Consider the following 23,148-nt stretch of genomic DNA (forward strand, 5'->3'; position numbering starts at 1 on the left):
CTGCCGACGGACGTAACTAAATTTGTTTATTATACTCAATGTGTGATTTGAAGCCGTCGTCGTCGTGAGTTGGGGCAATTCCATCAATGACTGCCTACGGGGAAGAGATCTAGTCGTAAAGCATTGGGATTCTTACCAAACCAAATTACGTTTCAATATATTTGACCACAATAATTCCGAATGGATCCACTACGGAAATCATATACGACGCCTTATAATCGACAGTTTAACATGTTTTGACCGCCTTCGGCTCGCGTAACTTATGTAAGTGGTACGCGAGCACTGCATAAAACCTCGAAATGGTACGTGAAGGGGAAAAGGTTGAGAACCACTGGCTTACACGGATGAGATGACGAGGAGGAGCCTAGATGCCAACCTCCAAGACTTATAGGAATTGTGGAGTCGGACTCGAACCCGCAACCCATTGGTGTCGCAGCTGTGGATTATATCACTACGCTATCTCGCCACAAGAAGATTCAGTTGAGAAATCTCGAGGGTCAGGTACTAATGACCAAAGACCATGTCCGTTTCAGAGATGGTCAATAAAGAAGTATTTCTACCTATTCGTAGTACTCAAAGAAGGTTTCAATACTTACTGAAATGGCTATATGCTTTCTGACTATATACTTAGAATTCTAGTTACGACCTTTAAAGCAATAATATTTCATCTGCACTTTGAAGTTGATTCATGAGAGTGTCGAATTTGGATTGATCATGGCAACTGAATATATTTTTCGAAAAGTGCAAGTATTTGCGTTGTCATTACTCATTTTGTGTTGACCGCAATTGTATATCTTTCAAATCGGATCCGGCCCGCGAAAGGATTTTGAACGGCCCGCGGACAGTTTCCGATCTTACATGATAATATGGCCCTGCCGCAATTCTCCACTGCTTTATTATGTCAAATTATGGTTGCTGCAGGTTATTCTTTATAGTTATTTGTTTTCATAGTGCTCGGCACGCATCCAGAGTTCAAAGAACTTGCTAATCGCAACTATGACTAGTTCTAATTAGTTCTAATCGCAACTATGATCGGCCACAGATGGCCCTTTGACTTCAATACCTATTGAAGTACATTACGTTAATAAATTCAATGAATACTGTTTTAGTCTCTATGCTTTAAACTCGAAATTTACATTAATTACGAATAATCCTTGTATATAGGTGGATAAACACGCGCTTAATGAATCAATTCAGTAATCCAGCCCGTAAAGTACTTCATTTCCCCATATCCGGCCCGCCGCATGGAGAAGTTGCCCGCCCCTGCTAACATCATGGGACGCTTCGACCCAATTTACTTTTCGAATTGAGTAGCAATGCTACCTACTTCAACTGTCTCGTGCCAGTTTAAACGCAATTAACAGCATATAACAGTATTGCGAATTTAAGCTTCGCAGTTTCCTACTTCAATAAATGTAAGTTTAGTGCTTCTAGGAAATAGAAAATATTACCATAGAAGCATGAGTATTCTAGAATCAGAACCACACGAGTAAGTGAAGTGCAAGTAGAAACCTGAGCGCGATGCGAATAGAAACCTCTTCGTTACACATCGGTTCACATCGTCCAAACTTGATGATGAATCCCTCTGTTCTTATATTTGAGTTGCATTCGAATTAAGACTTTCTGCAAACAATTCGCCGCGGAACACGCCAAACGGCAAATTGCAAATGTCTGGGAAATTCCTCGTACCACATAAACGACTGTTGTAATGGTGTTATGCCGGCAAGATTACAATTGAATAATTTTAATGTTTGGCCACCTCACAATACCTACTGATGCTGCATTTATCGCATTCCGAAGTGCTTATCGTAGGTTTACAATGACTGCGGTCTTGCCCACCACATACAAGGCGAGATTTCTAAGCGAAAGAGTCATTCGGATAAGACATGATCATCCGATTTGTCAAGTTACATGTCATATAAATCATTTCCAAATGTGAAAAAGGTATTGCCCAGGGCCATGTTGACAATCCCAGTCTTAACGCTAACGAAATAGTATAGGTTCTACCGACACATTCATTCGACTATCATGGGTACTGCGGAAGGCCTGAACTACGATGAAGCTCTGAACGCTGCGGGGGGATGGGGCCGTTACCAGAAGCTTATTGTGTTGATATCGTTTTTTTCGGCAGTTCCCAATACCTACGTCGGCTTTCCGATGGCCGTCAGTCAGTCAAAGGTTGAGCATTATTGCACGTATCCGCCGGAGTATTACAATTACACGACTAAGGTAAGGAATTGATTTGCTATGAACAGTGACTTGAAAAGGTTGTAGTTGATCCAAACGTACGCAGTTGTCTACAACATTGCATTGCGTTACCATTGCACTGATGGAAAGGAGCTCAGTCCCTTACGCAACTGATTAGATATCAATATCATCAATATTCAAACCCAGGACAGATTGATAACAGTGCGTATTAGGGATGGTGTGTACGTGAGGTTCACGTTCGGGTTCTGTGTGTGAGCCTCGGAAATTTATAGGTTCACGTTGACAAACGAACCGTTATAGATTCTGCACTGTGAACCTTTTTCATGTAGTACAATTTATCGCGTCATTATTACATCTTTGGTTTGGATTCTTTCCATTTCAACTTCAGACCACTCTATGCAAGACGTTGGCAGCATAAGAAACAACAACACTAAACTAGCATACGCCTTGCCACTCTCAAAAAATTGACTTGCTTTGTAACAAAGGTTTGCTCGAAATATTCAGTTTCCCGTTTGTGAAGTTGTAGCGACTCTCTGCCGTGAGCTTGACCCTCAAACACAACATCAAGACCGAAATACATTACATGTAGGTAGTCAGCGAATAATGCTTATTCAATCAATCATTGAAATCGATATAAAGAATACGCAAAACTAATGTAAAAAATCCAGCAGGCGTACGGGATCCATTTTGATTTGATGTGTTTATTGTATCATAAAAATCAAATCTGTGCGATTAGGGTGAGGGCTACTGCATATAACTTGTTTATGAGGTATAATGTTAGTAGTAAGTATAGAACCCGCTTTACACACTGCTTAATAGCAATGTCGCAATAGTCAGACTCCGAATACATTGTCCGGTCTGGCCTCGACAGTTAAGGCGTAAGCTTATATTCCCTTGCAAGTCCTCGTGAAATTGTTGACGAAGCGACGGAAGATATTGATTTTATGCGATTAGTAGAGCATTTGATTGCTTCATTTGGTACATGCTGCAGCATGTACTTCAGTATTGTGGCCCGAGTCGTCACCAGGCATCGTGTACATTTATATATCACTTCTCTGACATGTAGGGTGGAATTAGATATATGACGTCACGTGACGTCACAAGGTTCACGTTCGCGATCACACAGGACGTTTGAAAAAGGTTCGCGTTCACACAACCCTGAACCTGTCAGGGGCCCGCACTATCCCTATTGCGTATATTGTGGTGCAACACTTTTCTCAGAATGAAACAATCAGGCAGTTGATTATGTCGTCGATAACGCCGCTAGTGCGTAACCAACGTCATGAAGTGGTGCGAAGTTCCTGCGAGATGTATCAACGAAACTACAGCAAATATCCCGTTGAAGATTGGCCCGAGGTTTTCCCACCTGGTAATGATTCAACGGTTGCGGATTGCCAATACGGAATTTCATTTTCACTTCCTCCTACCGAAGAAAATGTTCGTATGAAGGTACGTATGTGCTTGTTTGAGTAGCGATATAAACAGAAATAAAATACGACATATGCGATATCAAGCAATTGACTCAAGAATTGGGGAAAATGGTAAATCAAAAGCTTTCCTTCTAAGTTTACGAAGTTTATTGCTTAAACTAAAGCGAAGTCTTAACAACTGCTACACTATAATTTGCAAAAGGTATATTGCGGTTCCTCATACTTTTGTTTATGTTCTTATTGCCACATGATTTGGTAACATTTTTTATCTGTCGTACATCGTGATCAGATGAAGCTCTGGCTATAACTAAACATTAAGTCCAGTCATTCTTATCGTGATATCCAATAAGGTAATTTATGAAAGAATTCACTGGAAGTAAAATATTGGAAAATTCCATCAATAATATAATAAAGAGCTAAGTACACTACGACGTTTCCGGGATGGAATGACGGAATACATCCTGATGACGCTCGACGTAGTGATGATGACATTGTGTGTGCTAAGTCACGCACGAAGTCTTATGAATGAATTGTACCGCAGACCAACTCCCACAATCCACATATTACATACAATCAACTCCCAAGAAACGAACACCTGATAGGACTTACAAGATACCTCGTGCTTGCCATGAGAGATGTAGATAAGAACCGTTACGTGGTTAATATCCCCGTGTTTTTATAACGTATGCGTCGTTGTAAAACAGGGGTGGGAAAATTTTTCCCCGCAGGCCAAATGAAAAGCAGAAAATACGTTGGCAGAGCGAGAAAATATTTTTTTTTTATAAATCGAAAGCAGTGACTTAAATTGTTAATACATACTGCTCAGTGGATGTATTGATATTAGGCAATGAGAAATTGACGATTAATTAACAAAAATAATATTTATTCGCCGTGATAATTCAAAACAATGGTAACACGATGAATTTTGAAATATTTTTTAACCCACAGACACGTTTCTATATTAAGACATTGAAATGTATTTATGATACTACAAAGCTTATCTTGGTCCCTTGCTCCCGAACAGTGTGCACTGCGGAGCGTAGTGAAATGGCCTTTGTTGTCGATGGAAATTAGCAGCGTTTCCGAATTTCGCCCTCCCTTGGCCCAGTCTGTCTTCGTGCATTTTGCCACGATGGAGATTTATACATATATACACTTATACAATAAACAAATATTTAGTGCTGTCGATAAGGGCGCTCTTGACAATGAGTCTCTCCCGACATTACCGCATACCGCAGGGTGGGGTCAAAATGGTAACATAACGTTTTGCGATTCATCCCTCAGTACGCTATGGTGTGCAGCGATGCCTGGAAGGCGGTCTTCACTGCATCTTTGCATTCATTTGGACTGCTGATCGGTTCTATGATCGGAGTGACAGGAGACTGGTGAGCTTTCAATTTACGTTATAGGCCGAAAAGTCGATATATATGTATATGCGATTATTGCCTTAGATATTCCTTAGATGTGTCATTATGGCAATATTACTTCTGTCGATAAAACATATTCGCTATTATAGGAATATTTCAATTTCACAGAGCACGCACCCATTCACGTTCACGCGTTATTGTTATTCTCAATTGTTTCTTTAACTGCTTGATTACTAACCTACATTTCGTGGATACCGAATAGGTACGGCCGCAAACCACTGTTTATCGCGGCCTGCGTTGGACAGATCGTCTCTCAAGTACTGACCACGATTTCCTGGAACTTCGCAAGCTATTGCTTTTCAATAATACTGGGTGGGATAAGCGGCCTCGTTAATTACGTGATTCTATATGTGCTCGGTAAGATATGTTATGAGTATATACAATTATTTTTGGCAGTCCATTTGTGAATACGGCATTTGTAAATGAGTGTAATTATACGCCATGAAATGTATATTACACGAAGGGTTGCATTTGAAACGAATGGTGTTTTAAACAGGGCATGGTATGGTATGGTATGGTATGGAATGGGAAACTTCCATATTCCACAGGGCTGTGGAGTCAATTCTTTTTACCACCGACTCCGGACGTTTTCAATATACCGACTCTGACTGCAACTCCGGGAAGTTTAAACTCTCCGACTCCAGTTCCGACTATTAATATTTTCTTCACCGTACTCCGACTCCGACTCCGTCATTCTTCTAAATCTACTTGTAAAATTATACCTCTAACCTCTATTGCATTTTTAGACATGTATGATTCGCAGAAATTATGAAAACTACACTCACAGAAAGAAAATAAGTTTGTGATAGTTCAAAAACGTAGATACCTGATAACTTCTGTAACTGCGACGGCACTTTTTTGTAACATTTGATTCGATTTTAAAGTACATGGAGTGGGGGTCGGGGTCGGAGCATTTCAACCAACTCCGAATCCGAATCCAGTCAGCATATGTGATTCAGCAACTCTGACTCCGTCTCCAAGGAGTGCTACAAATGTTATGTGACTCCGACTCGCATAAGAGAATATTTAAAAAACCTCCAACTCCACGACTCTGACTTCTACTCCGACTCCACAGCCCTGATACCCCATACCCGCCTCAATCATTCCATACCATACTTTCATTTTTCCATACCATAGCAACATTCTTCCATATCTTATATTGTACTTTTTCCATACTTTCGCAGTTGCCCAATTTCTCAGATAGCATTCTTTTTTTGATGTGTGGAAATTTTTCAGCGTTTACAGTCTAATTATTTTGGGTGAAATTGATCCATTTAAACAGCCATGATGCACCAATTCTATCCCCAACTTCTTTGTGTCATATGTCAGTGATATTTAGGTTGCCTAGTCATCGGAGACGGAACGTAAAATATATACGGGGCTATTTGGGAATCCCAACAAACGATCATAGCCTGTAAAACTAGTGGGACAGTAATATGGGGATATCACAGTAGCGGCTCGTGACAATATCGGGTGGTGGGGCAAGGGCTGCAAGCGACTTTTTATCAAGATGACGTCACAATGGCGTTTTCCAACGTAAAAAAGTAACTTAATGATGGTACGGTAACGTGAATTTCCCGGCAACAGTTATTTTAACGTATGTGCCACGAGAGGTCCGCCGGTGAGCTGTGACTTGAAGTATGGTAACTGCGTAAACGGCGTACGGAACAAAGATTCAACACTGTTCATGTTCGCACTAGACCTGACTAATTATCTGCAGAAATGGAAATGACTATAACTCGAGAGATAGCGTAAGCCTAATTGGAAAGGTCAACGAGTTCGGACAGATACGCAATTGTTATCTCATAGATTGGGCCTGTCATAATGAATCCAAAACATCATTCTGAAGAACTAAGAATAGCAGCCTCCGAAATTCGGTCTCGGTACAGCATAGGAGATTTTGGCCTTGAAACTGGAGACTGTAACACGACACATACGGCTTTATTACTGTCTATAGTCCACAGGTCTGCTGCGAAATCGCCTTTGGAACATATATTACCGAATAAATACGTGAATGAAAGCCTTAAACTTGGTACACTGTTACATGACATTAACGAGAAGTGGCCTCATGGCCCTTTCCGGTATGGTACACTGTCAAAATTAATGCGAACAGACCAACACCGAATTTTGCGTAAAATTTACTGAGGAATAGGCTGATCAAGTGATCAGTGTTAGCCGCCATCGAAAACGAAATAGCTACCGCGCTTTACAGGGGGTTGTCAGCAAATGGCTTGACGGCCACAATTTCACGGTGAAATTGACATTGGAGAATATAATATCAAAGTAAATATTTGAATGCAGACTGAGAATGATATCATAATCTCAGTTAACGTTATCGCAGATACACCGGCTTTTGCGTGAAATCCGCAATGCGTTGTAGGCTAAAGTGTCAGATCGGAGCACATCTATCTACCATACTCGACCTTGATAACGAAATTACTGTCCTAATCATTGAGTGTCAACCTTGAGACTTGGCACAGCGTTCGATACTAAAATCAAGACTTACCGTGCAAAAGCTTATGACGGATCTAGGTAAGGAGCATCGTTAAAATCAATAGAGACCAATATCGGCTTTGCGTAAAATCTGTTGGCGATAAATGACGAGTCAGCTCTCACTCGAATTAGGAAACGAAATTACCACTAACACAGTTCAGTGACAAACTTAAAACTTGGTACAGCATTCGATACTAACGTTCAGACTTACCGTGCCAAATGTCATAACCGATCTCAGTATTGAACATCGTCAAAATCAATGGATACCAATCAGAGTTGGATCAATTACAATATTTTAATTCAATTACAATTACAATTACAATTACTTCCTTGCATGTTTCAATTACATTACAATTACAATTACCCAATGCTAAAATTATCAAATTACAATTATAATTACAATTACAATTACTTTTAAACAGGAAATAAATGCAAAAGGAAAGAGCCTCCTGATAACTAACAATTACAATATTTTGGATCGCATTTACATTTTCACTTGCTAGGAAGCTATTAGATTGCATTTGATGAACATAAGGGTGCGAAAAGTTTCTGCCCCCAGTAAATTTGGTCAAGATTGTAGGTAAGATTGGGATAACATCTCTACAAATGCGTGATCAGGTTTGATGAAGCCTTGGTTGGAAACTTAAATTTTTTTGCTATTGTTGCAACAAGCCTCGGTACTGGTCAGAGATTTAAAAAAAAACTTTGACCGTAGTGTAGGAAATGGTTCAGCACAGGTTTCAGAAGAGTTTATTTGCTGTTCATGCATTTTTGAAATATTAAGATTTAGTTTAGCTCACTGGTTCTCTAACTTTTTTAGACACGCCCCCTCCCCTTATGACAGTGAATATTTCGTGCCCCCCTTATCGTCATAGCACGCAATGAAACCAGAAAGTTAGCAATCCTTACATATAGTTTGATGGTATGGAAGGTTATGACTGTTGTTGAGAGAATTCTCCAATACGAAATTCACACTATACACCGAGCAATAACCATAAAACGGAGGAGAATCGGGCCAAGCGCGGAAAAGATTTCAGTTTATCGGAGCGTCGTGCCCCGTTCAGATGCATTCACGCCGCGCAAGGGGGCACGCCCCAGTTTGAGAACCGCTGGTTTCCCTGTATTATAATTCACAAAGTTTTCTGTTGCTGCTGAAGTATGGGAAACAGTTTAGCTTGACTGCATTATCTAGTTATAACGCAGCACGCATAGAACACCAATGTAAATAGGCTAATTATTACATGTGGTGACTGTTTACTAAGGCCTTAAGGCCCCTCGTCGTCATCCTGGTTCGTACAGGATTTTCACTGATGCGACGAATAAATGATTTATTAAATCATCATTTTTGTTGTGATTGTCAGGTTTCCATGAAAATGTAATTGAAATTGTAATTGAGCAAAGTTTTGATTACAATTACAATTACACAAAATAGAAATGCTTCAATTACAATTACAATTACAATTACATGAAAAAATGTAATTAATTACATTCAGCTCAATTACAAATTACAATTGATCCAACTCCGATACCAATACCGGCTTTTGAGTAAAATCTGTTTGCGACGCATGACGGATCAGCACACACTCAACTTCGGAAACGGAATTACTGCCCTAAACTTTAAGTAGAAGCCCTGAAACTTGGGGCAGTGTTAAATACCACCATCACGACATGACATACCAAGTTTCAAGAGTTTTCATGGTGTGAAACACCATCAAGATCGACCTATACCAGCAAAGGTCGACTAAACCCATATGACGGTAACCGAGTTCAGCTATAGATACGATTGTTATATCACACCTTAGGGGCACAGAGCTATTGTACCCCGGTTGCTCGGTAATTTTATGAAGAGGAGAGACTAAATCACCGTTTCTTTATTGTGCGCGGCTTTGAGAGAATAGACAGTGAAAGCTCGTTATGAGCGCTACCGGGGCATGCCCCGGCTAGGCATTCGCAAAGCGAAAACGCAGAAGAGAATTCGATTTTCGCAGAGACTTCGCTATATATGGGCATTTACAAGCGAAAGGACAAGAAGAATACGATTTTCGCTGTGATTTCGGTATATATAGATTGGTGTGCGTCTATAAATGGTAAAGAATGGTTATTGAAGAGAATTTTAGGTGGGGCAAAGCCCCAGTTGCCCTATAGGACGAGCCGCCACTGGGATATCATGTACAAAATTACATAAAACAAAGGTACTGTTGAATTAGAGAATACACCTTATAATACAATTTGACATCGCTAAAATCATTATGATTTTGCGACAGAGGATCAAATGTCCGTTTTCCCCGCCAATGTGTGGGTAGTATTCATTAGCTTATTAGCCAACATCAGGATGTTCACTCTTTTATCATATATAACCAGATTTATTGACGTTACTTTGCGAGTTGGAGGCAGGCATGGCGCAACGTGTTCAAATATCACTCTTTTTTATGATATTCATATTGGAATTTAGGCTGATGATCATTTAAATTATTTTCTTCGTATGCAAGTTGCACAACGTTTTTGTATTCAAATAGATCTCGACCGGGGTAGGATAGTCTGAGTCGCATTTTGGGATATGAACAATTGATCATATAGACCTGTCAGTGAACCATTTTCTTAAGTAATACGCAATATGAGATGTCAAAAGTTGGATCGTTGTCATGCTTTAGCAAAACGGTCAAAGTATGGAAGTATCAACGGTTCGGCTCAACAGTTATAGCACGTAGTTATAGATCCTTGGTACGGAAAGGGTGTTCCGATGATGATTACCGCCAACATTAAAAATGATGCATAACGATGTAGCCTTGGTTAAGGGACGGAAGGCTTTTTCGTCAAAGGAGCCATATTTATCTTAATTTCAAGTGTCACTGTCAAGCCACTGTGATGTCCTAAATAAAGATTTACTTGTTTTAAATAGGGAACATGTTTTAAACATATTTGTTTTAGATTTATTTTCGTGTTTTAAATTTATTTTCGTTTTAAATGCAACCCTCATTAAACCCAAATGTCACGGGCTTCAGTTGTATAGCCATGGGCCGGTAGCTCAGTGTGCCACTGCGACAAAAAACTTCGGATAACCTGAATATTAGTTCAATATTCTACATATACTTTCTCATTATTTTTATTTTTTTAGTGACGGAAGTTAGCTCGCCAGGTTGGCGCAATTTCATTTCAATCGTGTCGTCCGTCGGATTTTCTATCGGCTATGGTAGTCTGGGTCTTCTCGGGTATTTGTTCCCACATTGGCGTTGGTTTATTGGTTCGATGGTAGTCCTCACTATCTTGATATACGGGCCATGCTGTTGGTAACTTTGCATTTGGGGTCGGGGAAATATGCAATAATTTGTAACTCTCGGCAATTCACCAGGTATTTCCCAGAGTCTTCGCGATGGTTGGCCGAGAAAGGCAAGTCCGATTCGGCTATCAAGGGATTACGTGTCATTGCCAGAGTGAATAAGCGTACTATGCAATTCGAGAAAGCTTTAAAGGTAAATGTAGCGTTTGGAAGTGTTGGAGTAAATGGAATCGTCATAGTTATTGATTTTTTATCATTCAAATTTCAGACCCTGTATTTATAATATATTTGTAACCGAGGAAAGAAATCGTGAAGTAATTAGAATTGTCATACTCTTGAAAGGTTTTGAACCAGTTGTAATCATAAGACTAATTACCAAACATTCTTTGCGAGACATGAGTCCATCAGTTTAACGACATCATCCGGCCACTGTGTTTAGACAATTCAAACATGAAGAATATATCTTGGGCAGACTCTTTCCGTATCCTTCCTTACACGAACTATAAGCTATACTTATATACAGTATATCAGGGTTACCATATTTTCGAAATCGGAAAAGAGGACACTTTTTCATAAATTTTTAGACTTGCGATACCGGTGGAAAATCCAGAAAAAATGGTAATGTTTTTGCAATTCGCGGTCGGTTGACTACAAAAAGGCTCAACTTTCCAGCCCAGCTCCCGAAATATCCGCCGGGGCGCTACTTCAATGCTGATTTACTGTATCTCAGTCAAATTTTGCCCTATATTTAACCAAAATTCTCAAGAAAGTGGACAAAATCTCAAAAAATAGGTCATTTGGGCGTTCTCCGAGGACACTTTCAAAAAAGTCAAAAAAGAGGACAAATCCTATTAAAAGAGAACGTATGGTAACCCTACAGTATATATCATTGATTTAACTTAAGACTGTTTAGGCTTACTGCCCAGTCATATCTGGATTCGAATACGACTATAGGTTTTAATTGATATCACGCTCTTACATTATCCCCGACAGAACACAGCAGTATAGTTGCATGGATGTTATTTGAGGGATTCAAAATGTTTGGTCACTTGCAGGCCGGACAGAAATGAAACAAAAAATGTTACTGGAATGTTATCTTACGAAGCCTATAGTCCTAAGTCCTATAGCGATTAATTACGTATCACGCGGGCTCAATTCTAGCACGCCCTTCAATTGCAAACATCGGAATTGCCAAGAATACGATGATTGGCCGATTGTAGGGTTGCATTTAACACAAACGGTGTTTTAAAACACTTTGTTTGAAACATGTTTTAAAGAGAGTTTTAAATAAAGGCCTTCAAAAAAGAATTGTGTTTTTTAAGTTGTAAAATTACGCCATAATTGCGTAATTGCTTTCCGAAAGACCTGTTTTATGAGCATAAGGACAATTACCACCCGATATAGCCGACGTATATCGATATGGGATGGTTGGAGCCCTCAAAATAGTCGGTTCAACAGCAATAGTTCAGATATTTCGTCAAAAGAAACATATATAGGCCTACCCTATATTTTCAATTGGTAATGTCAATCCACTATGACGTCGCAATTCAATATACGTGACGTCATGGCTTAAAAAACATGTTTTAAACAAGGGCCTTGTTTTAAGCATGTCTGTTTTAAATTGATTTTTGTTTTAAATGCAACCCTAGCCGATTGAATACAGTCATAAACAACTAAAACAGTGGCTCTAACGAAGATATACAAATATCACATTTTGGAGGTTCTGGTTTTAGTTGTGATGTGGTGTTGGCCCTGACTCTGATGCCGGACAGCGAATTCAAACCCATAATCTGTATCGCCACATAGCTTAGCAAGGACAATTCTAATCCGTCGAAATATGTAGTGCATCGTTTGTGCAGGTAGACTGGTAGAGCATTCAAACCAAATGCATTGTCCATAAATACTTGCAATAGACGCAAATGGTGCTCCAGACGTGAATATATTCAACAGTCTTCGGCAATATACAATATTATTGACCTCTGCAGGAAAACGACAACGTGGTCATCTCGAAGAGCAACGTTACATCCACAGGGGCGATCGAAGCATTGAGAGTGTTATTCAAAGCCGGAATAGCGAAACGATTTTGTGCTTTGCTGTACGGATGGTTAGTAGTGGATAAAACTATATGCATTGCATGTACTGTACAAGCGTACACCTACATGACCAAAAAGTTAGACGCAAATGGAAGTGACATGTATGACCCTGATATGTGCAATCACTTATGGATGAGCGCATCTATGCGATTCACAGCCTAGCTAACTGACATAAGTATAAATTGCATGACAGTTGAAATCATATCCTATTCAAATGATCCAGAAATATGTAGACAAGTTATACTAGGGATGGTGCGAACCCCCGAAAGGTTCAGGTTCGTATGATCGCGAACCTTTTTCAAAGGTTCTGTTTGAACGCAGACGTGAACCTATGACGTCACGTGACGTCATATTGCTAATTCCAACTCTAGATTTCAGAGAAGTGACATATTAATGTACATTGTACTATACTGTACAGGTACACGATACCTAGCGACAACTCAGGTCATATTATGCCGAAGTGCTGAAGTACATGCTGACTTTTTAAACGTCACGAAATGTATTAACTGGAGCAATCATATGCTACAATATTCCCATAAAATCAACATGTTTGGTCACTTTGCCTACAATTCCGACGGGGCTGACTATTGCTACATTGATATTGAGAAGATTGTAAAACAGGTTTCTATACTTGCTACGAGATTATCTCCTATAAACAAGTTATACAATAGTAAGGTTACCATATGTTGGAATCCGGAAAGTAGGCCCCTTTTTACAAATCTTAAAAGATAGATTACCTGCCAGATAACTGCTGATTCTAAAATTTGTACTAGAGTTCTTGTTGCGTTGACTAAAAAAACGTCATCTCTCCGAGTCGACTCCCGATTTACCTACTTTCTACCTATACTGATTTGGTGTTGACTATATGGTAACCCAATACAGTAGCCAACACGCCAATCGGACGGATTTGGTTTTTATGATGCAATTAACCACTGATTCCCAAACAGTGGGGCGCCAGAGATTCTCAGGTGTGCCGCGAGTATTTCCGGAATTTTGGAAAAGAACTGCATTATATAGGATTACCATACGCCATCCTTTATGAGGATTTGTCCTCGTTTTTCAGGTTTTTGAAAATGTCCTCCTTTTTGGCAATTCGTCCTTTACAGCTTTTAGAGCTAAGATAGCATGGACCGATCCGAGTGAAAATGGGCATAAATTACGCTCAATAGGAAATTCGTGGTTCGGACGAAAGTGACGACCTTTTTGGTCAACCAACGTAAAGAGTGAAAGAAAAATTGTATTTTTGGAGTTGAGACGCAAAGTTGACCTTTTTTGAACCCAACCAACCACAAAGTCGGGAAATATTTACCATTTTTACCGAATTTTACTGCACAATTTTAAGCCTAAAAATTTTGAAAAATTGACCTCCTTTCCCGATTCCAAAATATGGTAACCCTACATAATATGGAAGATATCTGACTTGAAAGAAGTCTTCTTCAATAGCTGGTAAATAGGCACAGGTGACCGTGCCCACGAAACCAATCATGGTATTGCCAATGAGTAGGTTAGTGCTCACGTCACAATTAGGCTGCTACGTCTCGACGAAATTCTTTGATCCGTTTCATATCAACATATAAACAAGAAATCGTAACCTACAGACACTGCCTGAAAATCAACGAAATGTGGGTATGTTTGACTTGTTTGTCAACAATTATACATCGTTTCCGTCAAATATATGTTCATATAAACAAGCATAGCAATCATATTACCGTGTGGTGTGAATAGTTTTTAAGCAACTCTTTTGCCTGCAGTGTGGAACAGTAATCTCGCCGGCTATCCGACAATCGTCGAGCATGCTCACATTCAAGTCGACATAGAAACAATTTCTACTGAATCAATACTATAGCAGGCCCTCAAGTTTACCGGATCACAAACTAACATATCGATCTCGCCTTCCGACATATGCCACTTCTTTTTGTCGCCTGTCTTTTTATATTATCTTCTCTTACTTTCATTCAGTGTGCAATAGGGCTCCTCAAAAATGACTTTTTTTCTCAAATCGTACTGGCTACTTGATAAAATTGTTAGGTTACCTAATTTAAGCCTACACACAAAATTTGGTTCAATTCCAGCCAGTAACCGCTTTGCTACAGGAGAAGAAAGTTTATATTTATTATATAAAAATAAACAATAAAAAATTTGAAAAATTTCTGTTCACCCCATGAAAGTGTTAGGCTGTCTATAGAAACGATGCTCACCAAATTTGGTTCAATTCCAACCAATGGAAGCGGAGATATTGGCGTCGAAAAATTTGGATTTGAATAAAATAGTATTTACGGTGACCGATTCTTTGTTTATTTATTATAGTTGTGCTCACCGTAAATACTATTTTATTCGAATCTAAATTTTTCGACGGCAATAACTCCGCACCCACTGGTTGGAATTGAACCAAATTTGGTGAGGATCGTTTCTATAGACAGCCTAACACTTTCATGGGGTGAACAGAAAATTTTCAAATTATTTATTATTTATTTTTATATAATAATTAGAAACTTTCTTCTCCTGTAGCAAAGCGGTTACTGACTGGAATTGAACCAAATTTTGTGTGTAGGCTTAAATTAGGTAACCTAACAATTTTATCAAGTATCCAGTACGATTTGAGAAAAAAAAGTCATTTTTGAAGAGCCCTAGTGTGCAAGCCTCTTTTTACATCGCCCAGGCCAGGTGGGTGTCTGGTTTCAAAGATTTCTCCAAGTCGTTTCGACGCTTTACTATGTTTCATTGTATCGCAGTCTTGTGGTGTATTGAAATTATGAAATCGTTAACAATAAATTCAGTTGAAAAGTGTGCCGAGAGGGTTTTATAGTTATTTTTGTGTGCCACAAGCCAAACAAGATATGACAACCACTGCTATAGTTTCTACATTGGACATCGATGAAGTCTTTATATCAATTTCGCTGATTGGTTGAATTAGCATCATTTGCTGACATTCAGTGCTGACATTCAGTGTATTCTGTTCTTGATGTTGTGTGATTGCGATCAAGCTCACAGAAGAGAGTCACTAAATATTCACAATCGGACGGCTGCATATTTCGAGCAAACTTTTGTAACGAAGCGAGGAATTATTTTGAGAATCGTAAAGTGGATGATTGTTTAGTGTTGACTATTTTCTTGTTCACAGCGCCTTGCGTACAATGGTCCGATGTTGAAAAGCAATGAATTTCAACCAACGATCTTATAATGAAGTGAAAATTGTAATATATGAAAACGGTTCGAAGTGCTGAACCTACCAAGGTTCGTTTGTGAACGTGAACCTCTAAATTTCTGAGGTTCACAAACAGAACACGAACGTGAACCTCACCTTCACACCATCCCTACAAGTTACACGCGTCGGACAAACGTCATATTCGATACTAAAACTATCTTGGAAGCATATGAGTATAGTCTGATAAGGAAATGGTATTACATTTGGATGTGATCTTCTGGAGTATTAATGAAATCAGAGCTGCACTGCTTAAATGGCCAAGTCTGAACGATTCAATTTCAGGTTCGTGACAGCGACCGTGTATTACGCCATCGCCTTCTTTTCGACGGACTTTAGCAGCGACCGTTTTTTAAACGTATTTTTGTCTGGCATCGCGGACAGCCCGGCTTTCGTCGTTACTTACTATCTTTTAAAGCACGCAGGAAGACCAAGAACCGCATTTCTACTCATGTCACTTGCTGGCCTGTCGAGCTTGGGTCTCCCCTTTATACCGAAAGGTCCGTGAAAATTATAATTCTACAACGAGTCGCTGAATTAGTTTACTAGATATATAAAGAACTTGGGCCTGCGTCGGAGAGCCAGGTTTCTGTCATTGCTTGAGTAGCATCTTTGACGAGTCCTATATGTCCGTATAACTCCGGTTATGCTTGGATGACGTTTTGAGTGACTCATCATCAGTAGCCACCAAATTGAAGCGAATCTACATTTTATAATAACATGAACGCAGAAGCATTTAAATTGCTCGGTTAATCATCTTTACTCCAATATTTTAATAAAGTTGAGCATATACAATCGCGGATGTATTAATGCCGTTTCATCTGCCACCTCAATTAATCTTTTCCTCTTCAGCCTCGCGAAGTGGAAAAACTATGACACTTAATTTCGTGCATATATTCATCTGAGTGTCCACTGTTAAGTGTTACATATTTTAACAGACCTTTCCGTGCTGAAAACTATCCTTGCAATGATCGGGAAAGGGTCGATTGCTGGAGTGTTTCACGTTTGGTACCTGATGTCCACTGAAGTTATGCCTACCCTTCAAAGGAGTTCAGCGATGGGTTTTTGCTCAGGTGCAGGTCGGGTCGGGTCACTCACAGCGCCGTATGTCATGTATCTTGGTAAGAAACTAACACCAAGTGTAAGCTTAATATCGTGCCTAACCGATAGGTTTTCAAGTGATGTATAAATATGATGATGAATTCCAACCTAGATTGTGAACGGATGCGTCATGTATAAATCCTGGTGTAATTTATATGTATGAGGAATTTAAGCGTCTACTGGATAAGGTTAGCTCCGTAACATGATGGGTGTATGGTCAACACAGTATTCGATGACATAAGCCGGATGAGACTGATTGATTAGCAAGTGATCGCAAACGTTTCAGGATAACGTTGCAATTTTTTTGTTGTTATTGGGTTGCTCCATTGGAGGCGTGGTGCAGTACTTCTTTATAGATATTTCGTATCATCTCCAACATAATTTTCAATTAGGATTTCAAATAAAAATATCACAACAGCAACTACAAACCTCTAGCTCAGGGGTTCTCAACTTCCCTGGTATCGCGGGCCGCATTTTAACAGCAAAAGACGCTGTGGGCCGCAAAACATTATTACCATGTAATTGTGGGCTACTATTAAATTTAGGCTACTGTAGCCTATTTACCAGTCGTATACAGGCCGGTATATTCCCCTTTAAGCCCTTTCAACAGAGAACCGAACTCTCTGCTTCAAACCGGAAGAGAGCAAGTATACAATTTCGGTAACTTTTGCGTTACAGAAGCCATTATCACATTGAGCTCTCAGTTATATATAAACTAGTTAGCTTTGTCAAGTTGATGTTTTTCGCTGGTCCCCCTCCCACGTTGGCCCAGCCTGCATTTTCTCTGCAAATATGTTCACTCTGACAAAATGCACCCAGATAATTAGATATGCAAAGTCTGTGGAGTCGGTGAATTCATCCAATGCCAGAATAAAGTAGTCTACGTGACTACGTGTTTCAGAACATGCGATAAAAGATCGACTGACATTGCTGTAACTCTTTTGGTCATGGTTGAATCAGACAACTGTAGCTTCGACATATGCCAGGTGCTGTTGTAATTGCTGCTAAGTTCCGGAAACATCAAATACTCGCAGAGTTTTATTGAAATCACACTTTCTCTAGCAAATTTCTTGGGTTTAACGATATTCCCAGCAATTTTGAACGATTTGTCTGCAACGTCGTCGGCAATTTTAAATGCCTCGAAATATGGATTACTGGGCTTGACACCTAGCTAGCAACGTTATTTATAAGATCAGGCGATCTGAATAACTCCAGACGTTATGACATACGAAAACGGTTCTTCGACAAGCATGATACAACGGTCTTGCATTTATATCTGAGAAAGCAAATTCATTGTTCTACGCAGAGTTACAAACCCAGTTTTTACCGTTTAATTGCCCATTGCGTGCTCTTGTTTCTGTTCAAACCATTCGCGGTGAGTAAAACACTCTTTAAAAAATGTACTACGTAGCGGGATTGTCGTGAACCAGAGTCCAACCGAATACGGATTCAAAACAATAACAATCTAAACTCGAGCATATATCAAGAAACCAGAACACATCAAAAATGATTGATTAAACGAAAGAGAGGTAGGAGAGCTAAGCAGCTAAATTAATATGTAACAATACCGTGTCAGTAATAATTGCGTTCATAATGAAAGATGTCGCGGGCCGCAAAATAAACGTCTGCGGGCCGCGGGTTGAGAACCCCTGCTCTAGCTCAACAACTCTGCAGGCAGGAAGCCGAAGGAAACATGACCGCATATTTATGTATTTCATTAGGGATGGTGTGAACCTGTGAAAGGTTCAGGTTCGTGTGAACGCGAACCTTTTTGAAAGGTTCTGTGTGAACGCGAACGTGAACCTCATGACGTCACGTGACGTCATATTGATAATTCCTACCCTAAATTTCAGTGAATTGATATATATTAATGTAGGCCTACACGATACCCAGCGCCGAGTCGGGCCTCATAATGTCACAAGGCTGAAGTACATACTGACTATTTAAACGTCGCCAAATGTATCAGCTGCAAAGCAATCAAATTATATAATTATCCCACAAAATCAATATATCTTCCGTCATTTTGCCAACATATTCGACGAGGACTTACATGGGAATATAATCAATCATACGCCTTAACGGTCTAGGCCAGACCCGACAATGTATTCGGAGTTTGAGTGTTCCTACGTTGATATTAAGCAGCGTGTAAAACGGGTTTTACCCCATTAACAAGTTATACTGCAGTGGCCAACACTTCAATCGCACTATTTGGTTTTAATGATACAATAAACATATGAAACCGAGAGGGACCCAGTACGCTTGCTAGATTTATTACACCCGATACCGATATCAAGTTCATTAATTGGTAGCATCAATCGCTTTTCGGTCTTGATATTAAGTGATTGCGGGTCAAGCTCATAGTAGAGAGTCACTAAGGATTGTAACAAAGCCAGTAAATTTTTTGAGATTGTCCGGGTGCATGCTCGTTTGGTGTTGATTTTTTAATGCTACCAGCGCCATGCATATAGTGGCCGCAGTTATAATGCAATAAATTTCAATCAAAGATGTTATAAAATGATGTGAAAATCGTAATAAATGAAAAAGGTTCACAGTGCAGAACCTATCAAGGTTCGTTTGTGAACGTGAACCTCTAAATTGCCAAGGTTCACACCCAGAACGCGAACGTGAACCTCACGTTCACACCATCCCTATATTTCATACAGAAACACCGTTATGTGGCATGGACATTGAACGGGCTGCTTTTTATTTTTATTGCCACCGGTCATATTATGTTACAGCAAATACCAGCGAGGTTGCTCCGAATATGATGATGGGTATTGCAGCTCTTTTAAGTGGTTTGATCTGTATACTGTGGATTCCTGAGACACTCGGGTTGCCGGTGCCTGACACGGCGGTGGAAGCACGCGATAATAAAAGGTAGGTATTTTGTATGTTAGCGATTAGAAGAAGTTTGCAGTGAGCGCGCTCGAGAATGTCCAATTGTCCAAACCCGAGGTTTACAAAATCCTTTGTCATGATGATTTAACTGTTAATCCTTCTTTTACACATGCGTATTGGATTGTTAAAACTAATGTTTGTGCTTGAACATGCTGGCGCATACGGGTCAATCTCTAAAACGCATGAGCACGAACAGCGAACAAGGTAGGAAGTATGCTTATTTTCATCTACACCATAAGGTGCTTACTAAACGATGAAGGTGAGAGAAAACGAAGGATTATCGAGTCAGCGCCGCCACACACTACCTATCTCGAATCCCTACCGTACGTCACTCAGTCTACTGCACAGTGCGACTTCGTGCTGTTATGTTATTCATTATATGCTTGTTCATTATTGTGCATTCATTGTCCCCTATTAAACCCATGGTGCGTACGCGCACCTTTGTACTTGCATAGAGTCATATAAAACGCTATATATCTTCCCTTCTAGTCCTCGACCGTTGCAGTTTATTTCTAAGAATGGCGATTTTCCATGACCATATGAGTGCGCCCACATCTTCATATTGTATATCATGTGTAAGGCAGTATTTCATCCAGAATTGCTGCCTCATATTCATTCTTGACTTTTGAATCCCAATGCGATTAAGGTATTATTGAACTGTTCCTTTATCCTGAAAGGTTTTATTAGATTTGCAGCTGTAGAGTGTAAATGTGAACAGCTTATTTGTCCATACGACTAAGTATCATAATGATAGCTAGTTCCTCATTCCTCAAGCTGGTACATGTGCGTTGCATAGGCTACCGTACAGTTGCATGATTTCGTGTCTTCTCTTTTTTAGAATTTACAGATTCAAATTGCTGACCAATTTCGGAACGGACGAAACAAGACTAAAGAACAGATGTGACTCTGTGAAGATTGATGAAACAGAGCAGATGCTGTAGCGGGTGTGCCAAATAGGTTGCATGCCGTGAAGGATGGAACTTTTGGCAAGGAACTCATGCAAATGCAAGATTTAGTACAGCATATAAAATAAGAAGAACTTTCCCTTTCGCCACGCCCAGCACTGCCTACAATAAAGACGAATGTTTTTTTTCTTGTGCACATGTACGTACGTACACCGATGATAATTTTGTGGCAGCTACTATATGAAAGAATGGAATCTGCTTTAGTTTTGCCTGTTCTTGCATGTTACTAGCGGGTATAGGTATGGATAATATTATGTGCAATGTTTGATATGCTGCATAGATGGTGTCCTATACCTATACGTTACTTCCGGAGCAGTGGAACATAGGTGTGCGTTGAGTTACATAGAACTTTAATCACAGAGCATGCTTGTAATTAATCACTATAGCAAAACGCTGATAAGGATAGAGAATAGGCTTGCGTCTTGTGAAGCGAATCTCAACATTAATCTTAGCACATAACAGCATTATGAATTAATCTTCGTAATTTTTAACATCGATTTAATTTAATTGGTTTCTTATTACTGGATACTAGGAAATATTACAAAAGAAGCAAGAGTGTTGTAGAGTCAAAACCACACGAGCAAGTGAAGTGCATGTTGAAAATCTGAGTGCGATGCGAAAAAAACCTCGCAGTTACGCATCGGTTCACATTTATGATAACCCCTGCTTTTATTTACGTGTAGTGCAAGTATCAAATAACGACTTTCTATAATCAGTTTGTCGCAGACCACCCCAAACGACAAATTATGATTCACTTGGAAGTGTCTCGTACAATATAAACGACGGATGTAATGTGTTATGGCAGTAGGATTACTGTTGAATAGCATTAACAAAGAAAATACGTCGCTTCACTGGTATAAGGCGCGTTGATCGACTTATTGTAATATTACATGAAATATTACATTCCGATGCGCTTATCAAAGGTTTACAATGACTGCGTTATTCCTCACCTCGCGCAAGACAAGAGTTCCGAGTTGACGCGTAATCAGGATAAGAAAGTATCATCCGATTTGGAAACGTAGGCATACATGTTATGTAAACCAGTGGTTCTCAAACTTTTCGACCTCGCGAACCGGTAAAACTTCAAAACAAATGTTGCGGACCGGTGAACCTTCAAAAACTAAAATTCACCCTGAATTTAATTACAACTTGAATGTAACATTGTAAACTTATTGACACCTTTTTGATATCATACGTTGTTCTATTGAAGTTTCTGCAAGGCGAAGCTCGCGAGGTCCTGTTATAGACCATTAATTTGATTGTGGATTGTTCGGTATCCTTTGAAAGAAATGCGACATTGCTATTTTGTGTTCCGTGATTGCACTGTCGGATTTTGTTTGAAACCCGCCGTAGCTTTCACATATATCTTATCCGAAACGATGTGTAGGCTATCTTTTTAGAGTTTCTTATCCTACTTGTACCATTGTGACGACCGTCCAAAGTAGACCATGAACTCTCTATTGCAGGGGTGGCCAACCTTTTCGGCCAACGGGCCACACTTCATTGACGAACAATTGTGCGGGCCAGTAGCCGCGCGAGGCGCGAACATTTTTCAAAGTTTATAGGTCAATAATATTGTTACTTTAGTACATTGCGGTTCTTCTGTATATCGCTGGAATCAGTTTGCAAGGGCTGGACTATTCGGCGCCTGGACGTATCGATATCGAAAGCTTCGGCCAACATGCTTCGATCATTCTGTGACTAGGTTTCATCGTCGACGGTCTTTTTGCGAGCGCAGACGTAAGGTCGCATGTTGGACGACACCTTCCCTCGAAATTGCGAATATAGTTCGACTCAATCTGGTACATCGGGCATTCTTTCATTTTCAGGTAAAAATATTGAAAGCAAGAAATAGTGTGACAACATACTGCGGGAAGCGTGAAGAAAATTTTTACTCTAGATCAGGGGTGGCCAACCTTTTCGGCCAAAGGGCCACATTCTATTCACGAACCATCGCGCGGGCCACTAGCCGCGCGAAGCGCGATTTTTAAAAAAAATGTATAGGTCAATATTATTGTTACTTGAGTATGTTGTGGGTCTGCTGTATATTGCTA

The 23,148-nt window shown here is 39.8% G+C and overlaps 1 protein-coding gene and 1 long non-coding RNA gene across 3 annotated transcripts in view; both read left to right on the plus strand.

The window, feature by feature from the left end:
- Positions 1-23,148, plus strand: part of LOC145448503 (uncharacterized) — a 224,735-nt gene that overhangs the window by 68,354 nt on the left and 133,233 nt on the right. The window lies entirely within an intron of this gene.
- LOC145448496 (organic cation/carnitine transporter 2-like) lies at positions 1,991-22,899 on the plus strand. Of its 2 annotated transcripts, XR_013917935.1 has the most exons (12): positions 1,991-2,229; positions 3,430-3,657; positions 4,923-5,023; positions 5,268-5,422; positions 10,674-10,845; positions 10,908-11,028; positions 12,821-12,939; positions 16,416-16,630; positions 17,069-17,251; positions 19,970-20,108; positions 20,968-21,333; positions 22,561-22,899. XR_013917935.1 is itself a non-coding variant. In XM_080326890.1 (11 exons), the coding sequence occupies exons 1-11, from the start codon at positions 2,029-2,031 to the stop codon at positions 21,068-21,070; spliced, it is 1,737 nt and encodes a 578-aa protein (XP_080183016.1). In that variant the 5' UTR covers positions 1,991-2,028; the 3' UTR covers positions 21,071-21,388. The 2 variants fall into 2 exon arrangements, 1 of the variants encoding a protein (XP_080183016.1); XM_080326890.1 differs by lacking the exon at positions 22,561-22,899 and having other exon boundaries at positions 20,968-21,388.

This window comes from Botryllus schlosseri, chromosome 10 (genome assembly GCF_051294905.1).
Source record: "Botryllus schlosseri isolate E-star chromosome 10, Bs_hap1, whole genome shotgun sequence".
Taxonomy (NCBI): domain Eukaryota; kingdom Metazoa; phylum Chordata; class Ascidiacea; order Stolidobranchia; family Styelidae; genus Botryllus; species Botryllus schlosseri.